Here is an 18,227-nt window from a genome sequence, read left to right on the forward strand (position 1 = left end):
GGTGTAGGCACTATTGAGTACCTTTCTTTTAAGAACCATTCATCTTGTGAGCTGAGACCGAGCGTCAGCAGATTATTCAAATGGTGGTGGTGGGTGCGCGTGTGTTGGGCGGGGGGGGGGAGAAAGCATAACAACTGAACACAACTCCATTCTTGTACAATCATTCGCACAGTTCACCGAGGTTACCGTATGGTGATTAGGAGTGGGATCCCTGGTTGACTGTCCCTTCAGCTGAAACGGGCGACACGGTGGCACAGTGGCTAGCTCTGCTGCCTCACAGCACCAGGGATCCAGGTTCGATTTCCGGCTTGGGTCACTGTGTGCGCGGAGTCTGCACGTTCTCCCCGTGTCTGCGTGGGTTTCCTCCGGGTGCTCCAGTTTCCTCCCACAGTCCAAAAGACGTGCTGGTTAGGCGCATTGGCCAAGCTAAATTCTCCCTCAGGTGAACAGGCACCGGAGTGTGGCAACTTCACTGTACTGTTAATATAAGCCTACTTGTGACTAATAAACAAACTTAAGTCAACACAGATTGAAGTTGGAGCCAGGGCCATTTTTGTTTTGTACACTTTGCACTATTCTAAGCAGTGCTTCACCAACGCAGGCAGCAGAAAACCTTTGTGGAACCAAAAGATAAACCTGAATATTGTATTTTGAATCTCCATGTTGAACAGTATTTGCTATTGTGATAGAGTCAGAGAGGTTTACAGCATGCAAACAGGCCCTTTGGCCCAACTTGTCCATGCCGCCTTTTTTTTTAAAAACGCCTAAGCTAATCCCAATTGCCCGCATTTGGCCCATATCCCTCTATGCCCATCTTACCCATGTAACTATCTAAATGCTTTTTAAAAGATAAAATTGTACCTGTCTCTACTACTACCTCTGGCAGCTTGTTCCAGACACACTCTGCCTGATTTGACCCCTCTGTCTCCAAAAGCATACGTCAGGAAACTGATGTGATAATTAGTCCACCTGAAGCTTATAGCTTTCGAGAGCAGTTAGAATGCTGTGGAACTCTCCAAATGGCCATCTGTGTCTTCTCAGGCCACAGCCAGCTTCATCCATCCAAATCTCTCCACTCTGCTGCACAGTCTGTGATCCAACTCACCCATTTTATTTCTACTTAAGAGTTCATCAGGGAAGACTTTTAGATGAATAGCACCAATTTTATTATAAATACAAGTTAATTGAAAATAAAACAGCAATAATTAGATAACATTCTCTGTACAGGCAGTATGCTGGCACAGAGGATTCAAACAAAAATATTTTAAAATAATACAGAGTGGTAGCACAAATTGGCAAGAAGTTTCTTGTGCAATTGTCACTGCAGTATGCACATTGGCAAAGAGTGCTGAAAGCACAGGCAGGATTCTACAGTGCAACTTTCAATTCTGCAGCCTTTTCCCGTGGTACAGATAGAGGCCCTTTGGCCAACCTTCACCAGACCTCTGGCTGTAGCAATGCTCACCAACTCTCTGCGGTATCCCTTCCCTGGAATGCTTTCTTGGGTCCATTCCCCTTCCATCTTCAAACACTCAATACACGTGATTGCAGAGTGCTCCAGGGTAATGAAAAGAACATGAACATTCTGCTGGGCACTGCCAACCCATATTAACAATCACATGATATTCGTCAACCCACAATCCCACTTGAAGCTAAAGATGCAACTCAGCGGTTCATAATTAGATTAAAGGAATAGGCTTCCTCCACCCTCAGATCCACCTCCCCTTTTCAAATGCAACATTAACCCTTGCGCACGAGCCCCCAATCTCTGTTCCTTTACTGTAACAGTAACATGATCCAGTACCAGTCACTATGCTGTGTCTGAACACAGCTGGTTTCAGTGTTTCAGGTCAGCTCGTTGCAGCAGGATGTTCCTGCTCTTATTTCACTATAACGGAGAGGAACTCCAAAGAAATGTCCCCAAACTGCAGGCAATAACATATCCCGTGATCCTTACAGCCCATTCGCTGAGCAGTCCACCACTGATTCTTCACAGCATCCACACGCTTGTACACATGGAGTTAATCTGTTTCTGAGGGCTTGGCTCAAGTGACATTTCCAGCCATGGGAACTGCATGCAAAATGTCACTGAGTCAGGCACCTAAACATTCCCACATGATGAAGTCTCTGTTTCTGTTCATGCTCAGGGTGAGGTCATGGGTAAGAGGGAGATAGATAGATGCATGAGGGAAGGTGGACTCAAACATGACAGGCATGGCATTAATTCACGCCATCATTAGGCGTCACCTCCTACCAGGTTGGCTTCTGTTTTTGCTCCCTGAGAAACTTTACGCTGGTGCGTAGGTTGCTGTAGTGTGTCTGTGTCCGAGAAACCACGCCTGTCAATTAAACTGGGAAACAGAGAGAAAGTAGTGAATAATCCAGGGCAAGCATCAATGAAAATATCAAAGTACTGGTCAATATTCTCATAAAAACTTAATTTGAATAAAATGCAAAACGGCCAAACAGGTCATAATCTGAGGCATTTCTGTGGAGATTTTCTCATGGAGAAATAAGGTGATTCAGCTAATCAACCTCATCCTTGTAGTGTACTAACTCCCTCAGTGAAGCCCATCCTTTCACTAAGCCAATGCTTCTGTCGAAGACCATTCTTTCATCAGCCCAACCTTTCAATAAAATTGCAACTTTCCAATACCTGAACTATCCCACACAAGCTTCATTCTTTCTATAGCCCAATGCTTCCATCGAGAACCATCCTTCTGAAACCCCAACATTTACATAGGACCTCATCTCTCGACTTGCCCACCTTGAGCTCCATTTATGACTGTGTATTCAATACCTTGGCAATTATTCCAGATATTTGCCACTCCCCACAGACAAATTCTTTTGCCTGGTCTGAATTTACTTTTCACAAGCAGGCAGTGTTTGTAGTGGGATTGCAGTGCTGATAAGTCAAGGACAGGAATCACTGCCGACTGACAGGACAGCACAAGTACATTACACTGGAGTTTAATTAGACCTTTGTTCCTGTTGGAAACGATACCACATGCATTTACAATTTATTTTTTTCTTCAGTCAATCCTTTGATTCAGGAATCATTAAGTGCGGTTGCCATTTCAACTTATTCTTATTACGCAATTATTATTGCATAAATACAGGAATATATAAGCACCTGGTTCTCTTCCAATCCAAAGTCAAAAACTCATGTCAAGAACTCCAATACTTACTTATTAATCCATACCAGCAATAAATACTGAACAAATTCCACTATGCTGCAATACTGGCACAAAGCACTGGACAGCACTGAACAAATACTGAGTACAGGCTGTCCAATTTAATAGAATTCAGTTAAAGGAAGCAACAGAGGCTAAAAAGAGAGGCAGACAGACAAACATTTACAAGGGGTGAGGAGGGAGAGAGAGACAGACAGACACACAAATAGTCACAGATGCAGGGAATGGGGGAAGAAAATGAATGAGAGACAGACATAACAGACAAACATACATGGGGATGGAAGGGAGTGAGAGAGACTGGTTTGCAGGTTTCTGGCTGTACCTGGGTGGCATTGGTCCACACAAGACTGCACAGCAGTTAGTGACGATACTGTTGTAACTATAAGGATTAGTGCTTTCGTCTGAGCTTCGCTTACTGGACCATGAACCTTTAATCTGTTAAAACATTAAAGCACAAGGCATTTCATAAAAAGCAGGATCAAAACATTCATGTCACAATTTACATTTTTCAACTGCATTTCTTTCCTATGTTTCTCTGCAGAGTTCTCCTCTCTCGGTAAACACCATCAGTTAGCAACTTTGCAAAATACCCTGGGACACATCGCTCTAGTCAAGTGAAGGGTGATGGTTTACTGATATGGAGCATTTAATCTTCTACATTCAATGCCAGCCTCACACAACACGGGGTCCAAACACAGGGCAGATACAGCATAGTTTAGATACAGAGTAAATCTCCCCCTATACTGTTCTATCAAACACTTCCAAGGCAGGTATGGCATGGGTCAGCTACAAAGTAAAACTCCCTTTCACACTGTTACATTGAACACTCATATGAACACTATAAAAGAAATTAGTTTAGTTCTCTACATGGTTAAAGAACAGCAGCTTCCACTGTGTTTCACTAAATCTATTGCACAACTGCATCAATGTGACATTTTCATTTCCTTCACAAGACACTCCATGGTTTCTCTGAAATCATCAACTCGAGTAAGATTAGGTATAACCTGATGATGAAAACCAGGAGCCTTCTGAAAGTCCACATAGGCAACATCTTTAGATATTTTCATGTCCATCTTATTAGTGACCTCAAGAAATGTAACTAGATTAGTCAGACGTGAACTATCCTCAAAAAATGCGGACTTTGATTACTGATACTTGACCAAGTGCTTCAACACGTTGTCTCTTGATGATTACAATAACTTCCTCACAGTTGATGAACTGACAGGTCTTTGGTTTTCTCTGGTTTTTCTCTTCCTCACTTTTAAATTTGCAATTTGCCAATCCAAAGGCACAATCCCCACTCTGCAATTTCCCCACCTATTTCTCTTAATATCTTGGGGTGGAAACCAGCAAATTCCAGTCATTTATCTGCCTCAAGTCTCATTATTTTCACCAGTTAGAAAAAAACTTGTACTAAATCTAAATTCTTCCCCTTCTCAATTTTAGGTTTCCTTTTACTTCTGATATTTTGTCATTTTTACCCACTTTAAAAATGGATACAACTCATTCATTTAACACGTTTGCCATTTCATTATATTCCTTTAATGGGTTCAGATGGCCTTACCACATTTTTTATTACACTTAATCAACACCTTGTCTGTTAGTTTTGATATCCTTTGCTAGTTTCTTTTCCATATTCCTTTTTGGCACCTCTTCTTGTTTTCTCTATATGCTTTTGCTGTGTTTTCTTGCTCCTCCAGTCAGCTAGATTTCTACTTTTGCATAAGCTGGATTTTAATTATCCCAAGGTAGATTGGGAGAAAGGTAGAGTGTGGGGCATGGAGGGAAGAAATTCCTGTGCATGCGTGTTCTACCTACCAGGGAGGAAGCTGTGCTGGATCTGGTCCCAAGAAGTGCGGCAGGCTAGGTGGAGAATGTCAGAATGGGGGAAATAGCGATCATAATATAATACAGTTCAATATTAAGTTAGAAAAGGATAAAAATCAGTCGTGGATTAAGATCCTAGACTGGAAAAGGGCAAATCTTAGGGGATCTAAAAGTTGAACTGGAGCAGGTTGATTGGAAGTGCATTTTCGTGGATAAAACAGAGGATGAAAGATGGGAGACTTTCAAAAGAGTGATGAATAGGCTGCAAGTTAGGTACATACCCATGAGACATAAATAATGGGGCCGCAAAGCTAGAGTACCCTGGATGACTAAGGACATTGACAAGAAAATAAGGAAGAGAGAGATATGATGCATGCAAGAATAACAATAGAATAATATAAATCAGGAAGAGTATCTCAAATGCAGGAGAGAGATTAAGGCTGGAATAAAGAAGGCTAAGGGGAAGCAGGAAGAAAGGATGACAGGCTGTGTTAAAACAAATAGCAAAATGTTCTTCAAACATATTGATGGTAAAAGATTAGTGAAGGATAGAGTGGGACCCATAAGGGACAAGCAGGGTAAACTGCTCATCGAAGCGGAGGGTATGGCAGAGGTACTAAATGAGTACTTTGCTTCAGCCTTTATCCAATTAGAAGATGGTGACAATGGCAAAGTCGAAAATGTGGATGTTGAGCAACTGAGCAGTAGCGATAGATAAAGTGCGAAAAGGGCTAGCAGCACTTCAGATCAATAAGTCACCAGATCCAGATGGGGTGCATCCTAGATTGCTAAGAGAGTAAGGGAGCAAATTGCAGAGCCGTTGACAGAAGTTTTCCAGGCCTCTCTGAATACAGGATTAGTCCTGGGGGAACTGGAGGCTTGCAAATGTGATGCCGTTGTTTAAGAAAGGGGCAAAGGATAACCCAAGAAACTACAGACCTGTCAGCGGGAAAACTGACGGAGGCCATAATATGGGATAAGACAAGATAAGACAAGACTTAGTGTATATAGTAAATACTAACACTAGACTGTCAACATGGCTTCGTCAAGGGCAGATCATGTCTGACAAATTTAATTGAGTTCTTTGACGAGGTGACACAGGCAATGGATGAGGGTTCTGTGCATGTTGTATATTTGGACTTTAAAAAAGCATTTGACACGGTGCCACATGGCAGGTTTGATAGCAAATGTTTCGGATTGATAGGTCCTTGGCAGCTTGGATTAGAAGTTGGCTAAGAGATAGGAAACAGAGGGTAGGTATGGGTGGGCATCTCTCAGATTGGAGACGTGTTGAAAATGGTGTTCCCCAGGGATCAGTGTTGGGACCCTTGCTTTTTCTGATTTATATAAACGATTTAGAGATGAGCGTTGAGGGCAAAATTTTTAAATTTGCAGATGATACTAAACTAGGGAGAATAGTGAATTGGGAGGATGACGCTGAGCGACTTCAGAGGGACACTGACAAGTTGGCCAAATGGGCAGACACCTGGCAGATGAATTTCGAGAGGGAGAGCCTGACCAACTGAGACAAATGCGATAAACTGACGGATAATAGACTGATTGACAAGAGAACCACAGAGTGAGCAAGTCCAACTGACTGACTTTTCGTCCCACCAAAGTGTAATTCAAACTTAAATTTTAGAGATACAGCCAATTATTGCACTTATCAGTTGACATAGAAACATAAAAAATAGGAGCAGGAGGCTATTCAGCAACTTTGAGCCTGCTCCGCCTTTCATTATGATCATAGCTGATCATCCAACTCAATAGCCTGATCCCGCCTTCCCCCATATCTTTTGATCCCCTTCGCCACAAATGCTATATTTAACGGCCTCTTGAAAACATACAATACTTTGGCCTTAAATACTTTTGGTGGTAGCAAATTGCACAGGCTGACCATTTCTTGGGTGAAGAAATTTCTTATCTCTGTCCTAAACAGTCTATGATGTGGAGATGCCGGCGTTGGGCTGGGGTAAACACAGTAAGAAGTTTAACAACACCAGGTTAAAGTCCAACAGGTTTATTTGGTAGCAAAAGCCACACAAGCTTTCGGAGCTCCAAGCCCCATCTCACCTGAAGAAGGGGCTTGGAGCTCCGAAAGCTTGTGTGGCTTTTGCTACCAAATAAACCTGTTGGACTTTAACCTGGTGTTGTTAAACTTCTTACTAAACAGTCTACTCAGGATCCTCAGACTGTGATCCTGGTTCTAGACACCCCCACCATTGGGAACATCCTCCTTGTATCTACCTGGTCTAGTCCTGTTAGAATTTTATAGGTTTCCATGAGATCCCCCTCATTCTTCTGAACTCCAGCAAATATAATCCTAACTGGCTCAATCTCTCCACACAAATCAGTCCTGCCATCCCAGGAATGAGTCTGGTAAACCTTCTGTGCACTCCCTCTCAAGCAATCTATATCCTTACTAAATGCAGTAAACCAGCAAATTGAAGGGGATTCTGGAAGCCTAGGCATGTGTGTACAATAGCATTAAAATTAGTACTGCTTCATCACCTCAGTTGCAATGACTCTACAAGCTTGTAACAAAACTAGTCAAATTGGTTCCACTCATGACTAAACTTCCAGTGGTTGGTATGTGGTCTCAAACTGAACAAACAGCAAACTAGCTCAACACATTAACATGCAACCTTATTCATCCATCCGCACGGACCTGCTGAGCTCCACTTCATTAATGGAAGCCACGGAATTCATCCATATAATTTCTGCATTTATGCAACATAAAAGAATGATCAGAGTCATTCAGCAACAGACAATACTGGCAAAACATAAAATAATACAAGAAAAATGTCTTCTAACAAACGTTTTTGGAAATAGAAAACTGGATATCGGGGTGTCTGTGTATATGAAATGAAGCTGGATGGTATAGGTGCTCCTATTCACCTTTAAAATAAATCAAGGCAGGTGTGACCCATTTAATTCATCATATAGAGCGAGTCTTGATGGAACAACAACATGTGAAGCTACATTTACAAAGGCACACACCACATGCGCACACACGCACACACAATGTACTCACATCTTCGTTTGTTGTTAAGTTGGAAGCCACCAAGTATGTGTGGAACCCTGAGAGGCCCAGAATGGACCAGACTGAGAAGAAACAGACCACCAGCTCCAGTGCGGTGAGTGGAGTCAAGGAAAATATCCTCCTAGAGTTCAAACACTACCCAAACTTTCCCAACATCCATCCTCCCAACTCTCGCTACAGGCTTCACCAATTCTCCACCTGCACACACATGAACCACTTAGCCTCACGCAGGCAATGACCATGTGGCCCCGGTACTGCTCAGGAGCTGATTCTTCTGGCAGTTTTAATGTTTTGTTCTAGTTATATTAAAAGTTCCCTGAGAATGAAAGGGGGAAAGAGAAAGCCTGTATTCAGTCCTCTGTCAGCATTGTTCTGTACAAATTTGTGCCAAGAATCACCACCTTCTCAAAACCCACCAGTTCACCTTTGGTCTAATCAGAATTAAAACGCTGGCCCCTTCCCCAGCCCATTCGATGTCGTACTGAAACATACAGGACACACAATGCCAGGTTCTATCACAGCTCTGTGCTGAGTTCACAGATGCAGCTAGTAAATCATTTGGTTTACTAGAAACTAATTCACTGCCCTGGGATAGGTGGAGGAGATGACGCATGGGTGAGGAGACAGGAGGGTCAATCAGACAGTTTCCCTGACTCCCAATTACTCCTTATCCTATAGGCACAGGAAAGGATTACAGGAAACAGAGAATCATCATCTGGCATCCTCATTCTTCTGCTTCTCACTATCCAGACTCTCACATAAAACAGGCACTTGTGGTATTGAAGGACAAAACTTGTGGAACTGTAGCCCAGTGAGAGCTACTACCCAAGGAACTGTACCCCAGAGAGAGTCTGTGCCCCAGGAACCAGTGAGTGTGTCTGCAGAACTGTACCCGAGTGAGAATCAGTGCCTTCAGGGGAAGAGAGAAAGTTTAAAAATATAGATCTGAATTTGATTTAAAAGTTAAACTGGCAGCTTCCCTTCCCCCAATCATGATTCCCGTCTAAATTGACAGTTATGTTGGTGAAACCATGCAGCAGCAAAGGAAAGGATATCTTGCTGGAGTTTCCTGGAGTGCATTTAACAACCCAATATTCTGCGACCCTGGGGGTGAAATAAATAGAAAAGTTAGTACAGTGTGAACTACCCATGCCGACAAAACACAACTAGGGTCGAGTAACAGTGAGGAAGTCAGTTGATGCAAACTGTATTTAACATCATTGAAAAAGCAACTTCCTCTTGCCTGTTCTTTACAGGTGTGCAAATTTCCAGCCAGATGACATCAAAAGCTCTTCCCTAGGTAGATCTTCAGTATTAATATTTACTTGGGTCATGCCTCTGCCTCTTTCTTCCACACCCACTCCCTACACTAATCCGGAGTCATGTAATGATGAAACTCACCATGGACATTGTGCTTCATATTTTACAAACAATGTCAGTCACCGATTTAATTGGAGTGCTCATCAACTCATTTCTTTTGCATGGCCCCACCACGTGATTTCAGAAAGCAATCTGATCCTGACACTAGTCTTTCCACTTAGTCTCCAAGGTCAATTCATTCACATGCCAACTCCCACCTTGCTGTGTTCACTCCTGCACTGGCCCCTTCTTTTAATTTGTATTGTCACTTTATCAATAGCTTGCATTTATGTAACTCCTTTAGAAACAGCAAAAAAGTCCCAAGGTAAACTTTGGGGGACTTACGTAGTGTAAGATGAGTTATCACACAGGCAAAAATGAAAGCAGTTAGAAAGGAAAGTGAGAGCAGAAACATGTAGAAAAATCTGTAGTTCCTTTTCCCGACACAGTTCCCGACCCAAGGACAGTGGTGGTCAAATCGCTCTGCAAAAGAGGGATAAACATTCACAGTAGTTCATCATTCACTGTCAACCTCTCCTATCCACAGAGGGGAATTCAACACTGGGGCTCACGGCCAAAGTCAACCTCCCTGTTTTCACATGAACCTTTGCAATAATTTTCAAAACCTTCTAGCCAGATCCTATTCTTCATGGGTGTGTGAGCCATGTATTCGGATTTTAGCTCTCAAAAGCCAAGGATAAGAGCACAGTTGAAAAAAAACACAAAAGTGATGGAAGATTTCACCTACATCCGCAACTCTTCCGACATCACTGACCAATTTAAAGTTTCTGACCCACACTGTCCCCTTTTCACCATGGATATCCAATTCCTCTACACGCCCATCACATATTAGTATGGCTTGAGGACTTTCGATTTCTTTCCCAAATGGGAGCCCAACCAATCCCATGCTCCTCAACTTAGCTGAATCTGTCCTTACTAACCTTTCCTTTCACTTCACCCACATCCTCCAAATAAAAAGTGTTTCTATGGGAACCTATACAAGCACAAACTACACCTGCCTTTTTTGTGTTATTGAGTCCTACTCAGGTCACATCCCTCACCTTTTTTCGCCTAACACAAAACTTTTGAACTGCAGCAATTCAAGGTGGTGGCTCTCCAGCAGCTTCTCAAGGACAATTAGGAATAGGCGATAAATGCTGGTCTAGCCAGGGACGGCGACATTCCATGAGAGGATACATTAATGACTGTATCGGTGTCATTTCCTGTTTGCAACCCAAACTTGCAAGAGGTTGGAGAAACTTGGTTTGTTCTCACTGGAACAATGGAGGTTGAGGGGTGATCTGATAGAAGTCTACAAGATTATGAGAGACATGGACAGAGTGGATAGTCAGAAGCTTTTTCCCAGGGTGGAAGAATCAATTACTAGGGGGCACAGGTTTAAGGTGCAAGGGGCATGGTTTAAAGGAGATGTACGAGGCAGATTTTTTACACAGAGAGTCGTTGCCGGGGGAGGTAGTGGAAGTGGATAAGGTTGTGACTTTTAAGGGGCGTCTTGACAAATACATGAATAGGATGGGAATAGAGGGATATGGTCCCCGGAAGGGTAGGGGGTTTTAGTTAAGTTGGGCAGCATGGTCAGTGAAGGCTTGGAGGGCCGAAGGGCCTGTTCCTGTGCTGTAATTTTCTTTGTTCAAACTGGAAAATTGTCATCAATTTTGCATCCAATTTTCACCTTCACTTGCTCTTTGCATAATTCATCTTTAAGCTTTCCCTTCCTTGACTTGTGTCTCTATTTCTTGGGTTAGGTCATTGACAAATAACTGGAAGTGCAGTAACTCCCAAAACTACCTTGACTACACTTGCTTGCACCCAACCTGCTGTAAGGACTCTATTCCAATCTCCCAACTTCTGTGTCTCGGTCTCTGTTCTGATGATACTGCCTTCCTTATCAGCATTTCTCTGATTGGTCTTCCTTCTTGCTCAACTGAGGATCCCTCTCCATCATGGTGACGGAGCTGGATCATGTTCCTCCTGTTCCCCACACTTCCACTCTCACCCCTTCCCCTCCTTTCCACGGCTATGATAGAATTCCTCCTTGTCTTCACTTTCTGCTCCACATTCAACAAATCAGCCTCGCCTCCAGAACGATGCCACCACCAACACATCTTTTCTTTCTCTCCAAGCATAAGATCGTTAGAAATAGGAGCTGGAACAGCCACTCAGTCCCTCGAGCCTGCTCCGCCATTCAATAAGATCATGACAATCCAAAGGGATCATTCCTTACGTGACACCTAGGCCCACTAATCAGGCACCCCGACACTACATCCCCTCTCACGCCAACTTCTTGTGCAAGGGCAGGAGATATAACAACTAGTTTTACCACCACCCTTAACAGTATCCAAGGCCCCAAACACCTCTTCCAGGTGAAATGATTACTTAAGTCCACTTCTTTTTAATTCAATATACTGTACTCACTGTCCACGATGTATTGGGGAGAACAAATAGATTGTAATCACTTTGCTGAACACCCCTGCTCTGTTCAGTCCTCATGTATGACCCCAGCTTTCCAGTCACCTGTCATTTTAATTCCTCACCCATCAGTTCTCAGAACAATGCCTCATTTCTCAATGAGCAACTTGATAGCTTCTGTGACTCATCGCGGAATTCCACAATATCAGATCATAACCACTGCCTCCAGTTTTTCATGTAGCCGCAACTACGATTCCCATTCATACCTCCTCTAAATGCATGCTTTGATTTTTCATCACCCAGATCCCCACACCCGGGCTGGCCTCCCCTCATGCTGCACTCACCAACGCAGTTGTCACACAGGCTGCAATGTGATGTCCGTGGAGGCCGGAACATTTTGCAGCTGAAGCAGTATTTGAGTTTGACTGTCTGCCCGTTGATCACCACTTCCTTTGTGCGAGGAGGGGGGCGGTAACCTGAACCCCCAGAGTTTTCTGGAAAAGAAAGGAGCAAGATTTGTTATAGTGTCCCAGGACTGAGAGATTCACTGTGCTAAAACCCGAGGTGGTTTATACTGCTGGAGCCTAGTTTTTCAATGGCTTAGCAGCAATCGTCTCCCAATTACCCCACCTCACCTTCCTTAGGGTAATGTCCTCTGCTCGGGCCAGGGTTCAATCTGCACCAAATGAAGAGAACATTTGGCCCCCCCTTCGACTGTTCCTCCATTAAATTAAATAATGGCTGATCTGCATCAACTCTATCAGGCCACCTTGGTTCCATAACCTTTAATGTCCTTGTCTCATAAAAATCTATCAATTTCAGCTTTCAAGTTTTCAATTTTTCCCACATCAACAGCTCCTTTTTGGGGCGAGTCTGGCAGGTTTCCCTTTGTGTTAAGGGTGCTTGCTGATATTGGAGGACTCCTCCACCAATAACAAGTATTGTACTTACATAGCATCTTTAACGTAGGAAAATGTCACAGAAGCATTATTAAACAAAACATAATGCCAAGGCAAGTAAGGAGGGACTAGGGCAGAGAAGTAGGTTTTAAGGAGCGTCTTTACAGAGAAAAGAGGTGGGGAGATTTTGGGAGGAAAGTACAGAACCTACGGCCCAGGCAGCTGAAGGTGGGCCACCAATGGTCAGAGAAAATAGTTTCCATCCATCAACCCTATCAATTTGTTCAATTATCGTAAACACCTTAGTTACATTGCCCCTTAATCTTCCAGTATTCAAGGGAAAACAAGTTTTACCTGTTAAACTTGTGCTCATAATTTAGCCCTCTTGCCACTCATCCCCATCCCACCCCCCCCGCCCCTGCCCCTCATCCCTCATCTCTTCCCCCCCCCCGCCCCAGAACAGAATTGAGTCCTCAGAACATAACTTACTAGGGATTGATACAACTAATTTCCACCCCTCTGTAATCCAGTTCCCCAGCGCCCAGCTGGACAGCAGGTTACACAGTGAGTTACCTCGGCAGCCAATCACTCCCATCATGCAGCAGGTAGACAGTTACTTAAGTTACAGGACAGTCAGCTACCTATCTGCCTCTCCAGGTCAGCTGCTTCATCCGGTGTGGCTCGCGGCAGGATCCCAGGGTCAGTGAAACTTGTGTGCAGCAAGGTGCACACCACAAACACAAACAGCAGCCCCGCGATAATCGGAATGGCCAGAGTCAGGTTGTCCGTCAGGTAAGGACAGCTGTCAAAACAAAATGCAGATGGTTTGCATCTCCTCAGGCACGGCAGACATACCTGACAAAACCACAGAACCAAACAATCAGGAAGGAGCTTCCATAAAGGTGCTTTTTCTGGCCTTACCCAGTATTTAACTCATGCTGCATATGCTCTGGGAACATTTCATGAGAAAATGCCGAGAGGGCTTCACTTGCCCACACGGTATTAAACTGACCCCACTTTACAGGGTGAAAGGGTCGCAGTTGCAATCTCCTCCTTTAGGTGTCAAGATCTGGAGTTCTGACTTTCTTTTCCAAATGCACTCTCTGCACCTAGAAATGACTGCATGCTCACACAATCAGGAAATTGCCTGTGGTTCCCCCTGACAAACATGCAGCAGTGGAGCTCTTAAAAGCAAGGAGAAAGAATTCCACTGATCACAATGACAAAACAGCAGAATTGGACAAACCTGCACAGACTTGGAAGTGGAGGTGTGGCTAGAAGCTTAGACCATTCTGTACAGAATTTCCTCTCAGTCCACAACAAGCACCATAGTGGAGCTTCCCATCCTGACTGAGAAATTCTACTGCAATCGGTGCAGACTCGATGGGCCGAATGGCCTCCTTCTGCACTGTATGATTCTATTACCAGCAGTGTGTTTTATTTTATCACCCCTGTGCTGAGAGCAACTCATGACCCTGTGAAATAGTACCCAACTTAGACAGCAGACAAGGGGTAATCACCAATCCTGGGCCCCTCTCTGCTTGTGTGATAACGATGTGGAGATGCAGTGGCCAAGGATAATGGCCAAGGATTGGTGGCCCTGCCTGCTGTCTATTCTTTTGGCTGGTCGTTAATGGTGAAGCAGGGTGGTAGTTCTGTTTGGCTTCTGGAGAGTTGTATCTGCCGCATTGTGTGGGAACTGCAGGTCTGGGGACATTACACAGAAATTACAATATGGGTATAGACTATTTGGTTCACGTGATCAGAACTAGTCTTCATCCTCCACACAAGCAGTATCCTAATCCCATAAGCCTAGCCTGTTCCAAGATCCCCTTCCTATTCCTTGATCCATTTATGAAGTTTATTGCTTCAATCACTAATACGAAGACAGAACATATCCAGCCTCCACAGTTAAATCTCTCGCCTCACATAGGTGGCGGTGCTGGCCACATGCAGTGTGGGGTCTGCCAGTTGACTTTTCAAGCAAACCTTCAATCTGGCAAAGTTCTCCAACCCTCCAGCACATACTGCAATGTCCTGCTCCAACATCAGGCATTCAAACTGAATTAAATCCCCCCCCTCATTGCCTCTCTTCAGCCAGGCAATGTAAGAAAGTGTTGTGCTGGGCATTGGCAGAGCCACGCCACCCATGCTGGTGCCAGCAGAATCACGCTCTGCCCAGGCAGCTCAAGGTTCACCAACTAACACGTCAAGAAATTCCCAATTCTAATCTAAAATTCTGCTACTCTCCACCAAGCAAACAAACAAAAATCCAAAGCAGATCAATACTTGCCTCATTGTCAATTGATTCAATCATCATCTGTGCTGGTGAACTGGAAGTCACGGGATACTATGTGACGTATTGCATCTCAGCTGGAAGAAGCAATTCCCGTTCACTTATATCTCCAGTAACGCAATTACTGACAGCATTCCAGTAAACCACAGGCAGCTATTCCCCATAATGTGCAGACTTCCTCCAGCTGGTGAGTCAAACAGGTCACTGAGTTCATCCCAAGCACTTACAATTATGGATCAAAGCACTGACTGACACAGAGATCAGTCGCCCATGCCCAGAGATTGCATAATAGGAAACTGTCAACAGGGTAAAAATATCTGTGACAAAAGAGTTGGTATTGAAAAGCCAGAGAATGGTAATGACACAACTAAACAAGCAAACGATGTGTCCCGAGAAGGGGTGAAGGCAGACTGGTGAACAGCTGCCCATCGAGAGCAAAAAATAAAAGTTAAACAAAAATAAAATCAAAATGTGCAAAAAAGGCTGCAAAGTTCTTCATCAAAACATAATGTGCCAGTCCTTGGGCTTACGTGAACTTCACTGGAACGCTGCAGGAGACCAAGGATGGAGAGGTCAGTAAGAGATCACAGTGAAAAATTAAAACAACAGCCAAGGTTCCCCTTGACTTTGCCTCTGTATTCAATGGACCTTCCTCCACAATTTCTGCCACCTCCAGCCCAATGGTTTCTACTCCCTTTCAGCATTCCATTTCTTCTGGAATATCCTGATTCACTCCTCAATCACCCCAACACCCTCTCCCCTACAAATGGCAACTTTCCATGCAAGTGCAGAAGATGCAACACCTGCCCTTTTACCTTCCATTTCCTCACCATCCAGGCCCCAATATTCCAGGTGAAACAGGAGTTTAGTTGCACTCCATTTTGTGAAGGGGAGGTCATGTCTCACGAACTTGATCGAGTTTTTCGAGGAAATTATGGTGATGATTGATGAGGGTAGGGCAGTGGATGTTGTCTACATGGACTTCAGTAAGGCCTTGACAAGGTTTCTCGTGGCAGACTGGTGCAGAAGGTGAAGTCGCATGGGATCAGAGGTGAACTGGCAATGTGGATACAAAACTGGCTCGGTCAAAGAAGACAGAGGGTAGCAGTGGAAGGGTGCATTTCTGAATGGAGGGCTGTGACAAGTGGTGTTCCTCAGGGATCAGTGCTGGGACTTTTGCTGTTTGTAATATATATATATAAATGATTTGGAGGAAAATGTAACTGATTTGATTAGTAAGTTTGCAGACGACACAAAGGTTGGTGGATTTGCAGATAGCGATGAGAACCATTAGAGGATACAGCAGGATATAGATCAGTTGGAGACTTGGGCGGAGAGATGGCAGATGTAGTTTAATCCGGACAAATGTGAGGTAATGCATTTTGGAAGGTCTAATAGATAAGAAATATACAGTAAATGGCAGAACCCTTCAGAGTATTGATAGGCGCAAAGGGATCTGGGTGTACACGTACACAGGTCACTGAAAGTGGCAATGCAGGTGGAGAAGGTAGTCAAGAAGGCATATGGCATGCTTGCCTTCATCGGCCAGGGCATTGAGTTTAAAAATTGGCAAGTCATGTTGCAGCTTTATAGAACCTTAGTGCGGCCTAACTTGGAATATAGTGTTCAATTCCAGTCCCACACTACCAGAAGGATGTAGAGGCTTTGGAGAGGGTACAGAAATGATTTACCAGGATGTTGCCTGGTATGGAGGGCATTAGCTATGAGGAGAGATTGGAGAACCTTGGTTTGTTCTCACTGGAACGACGGAGGTTGAGGGGCGACCTGATAGAAGTCTACAAGATTATGAGAGGCATGGGCAGAGTGGATAGTCAGAAGCTTTTTCCCAGGGTGGAAGAGTCAATTAATGGGGGCACGGGTTTAAGGTGTGAGGGGCAAGGTTTAAAGGAGATGTACGAGGCAGATTTTTTTTTTTTACACAGATAGTAGTAGGTGCCTGGAACTTGTTGTCGGGGGAGGTAGTGGAAGTGGATACGGAAGTGACTTTTAAGGGGTGTCTTGACAAATACATGAATAGGATGGGAATAGAGGGATATGGTTCCCGGAAGGTTAGGGGGTTTTAGTTCCATCGGGCAGCATGGTCAGTGCAGTCTTGGAGGGCTGAAGGGCCTATTCTTGTGCTGTAATTTTCTTTGTTGTTCATTTAATTTATTGTACTGTAATCACTGCCCACAACAGTTTGTTCTATAGTAGGGAGATCAAATTTAGGTTGGGAAACTTGCAATTACCAAGAGTGACCTCAAGCCTCCACGCCTTGTCATTTTAAAACTGAGCTCGCTATCCTCTGTCTCCTGCAGTCTTCCAATGAAGCTCAATGCAAGCTTGAGGAACAGCAGCACCTCCTATTTCGAAAAGCACTTTACAGCCTTCAGAACTCAGGCTTAACAATTTCAGATTGTAACCTCTGCCCCCCACTTTGTTCCTCTTTTCAGAGTTTCAATTTCAACTTGTTTTGATTTCAGATGTCAGCTGTTTATTCTGCCATTAGCACCTGGACAAGATATTGTTTATTTACTTATCCCATTACCACTTCCTTTAGTCCTACTCCAGCTGTTTTTTTAATAATCTATCCTGTTTTTGATCCTCATACAGACCTTCTTCCCTTTTGTTCTTTTCTCATCTTCCCTGTTTTGACTTCTGAACATTTCTACTTTCAGCTGATGAAAGGTCACTGACCCAAGATGTTAATTGTTGTTCGCCCCACAGATACTGCCTGACCCTCTACTTCCAACAGTTTCAGTTTTTATTTAAAATTTCCTTTAGTGAAAATCTCTCTATTGGGTTATCACTACTATCACTTCAATCTATGGAACAAGGAGCCCTTCTCCTCATTCATCTGTTGTGAATGTACTTAGTGTGGTCTATCATTACACAAAAGACATCAAATTTTCAGTGTATCAAACACCCTCAAAATCATAGACTAAATTCCACCAACACAAGAAAACTATACCTCACCGTAGATCACACACTGATTGTGGGTTACATCAGCCACCCCCCCCCCCCCCCCCCCCAGCACACACTGGCTGAGAGTTACTGACCCCCGCACACACTGACTGAGTTACTGACCCCCCAACACCCCCGCACACACTGACTGAGTTACTGACCCCCCAACACCCCCGCACACACTGACTGTGAGTTAGTGACCCCCCCAACCAGAT

General features: G+C 44.0%; 1 protein-coding gene across 4 annotated transcripts in view; it reads right to left on the reverse strand.

The window, feature by feature from the left end:
• zdhhc18a (zDHHC palmitoyltransferase 18a) overlaps window positions 1–18,227 on the reverse strand; it is a 39,720-nt gene that overhangs the window by 20,158 nt on the left and 1,335 nt on the right. For 3 of the 4 annotated variants that reach the window (XR_013500454.1, XM_078238040.1, XM_078238042.1), the window contains exons 2-8: window positions 13,394–13,554; window positions 12,198–12,347; window positions 9,769–9,906; window positions 9,120–9,168; window positions 8,056–8,158; window positions 3,517–3,629; window positions 2,255–2,351 (exon numbers count right to left, since the gene is read on the reverse strand). Coding sequence is in view for 3 of the 4 variants with exons in the window: in XM_078238040.1 (XP_078094166.1) it covers window positions 2,255–2,351; window positions 3,517–3,629; window positions 8,056–8,158; window positions 9,120–9,168; window positions 9,769–9,906; window positions 12,198–12,347; window positions 13,394–13,554 (811 nt within the window). In the remaining variant the exon portion in view is untranslated. Of the gene's footprint in view, window positions 1–2,254; window positions 2,352–3,516; window positions 3,630–8,055; window positions 8,159–9,114; window positions 9,169–9,768; window positions 9,907–12,197; window positions 12,348–13,393; window positions 13,555–18,227 lie in introns of all 4 variants that reach the window. The other variant, XM_078238041.1, reaches the window with a different exon arrangement.

The sequence above is a fragment of the Mustelus asterias genome, chromosome 21 (assembly GCF_964213995.1).
Source record: "Mustelus asterias chromosome 21, sMusAst1.hap1.1, whole genome shotgun sequence".
NCBI lineage: Eukaryota > Metazoa > Chordata > Chondrichthyes > Carcharhiniformes > Triakidae > Mustelus > Mustelus asterias.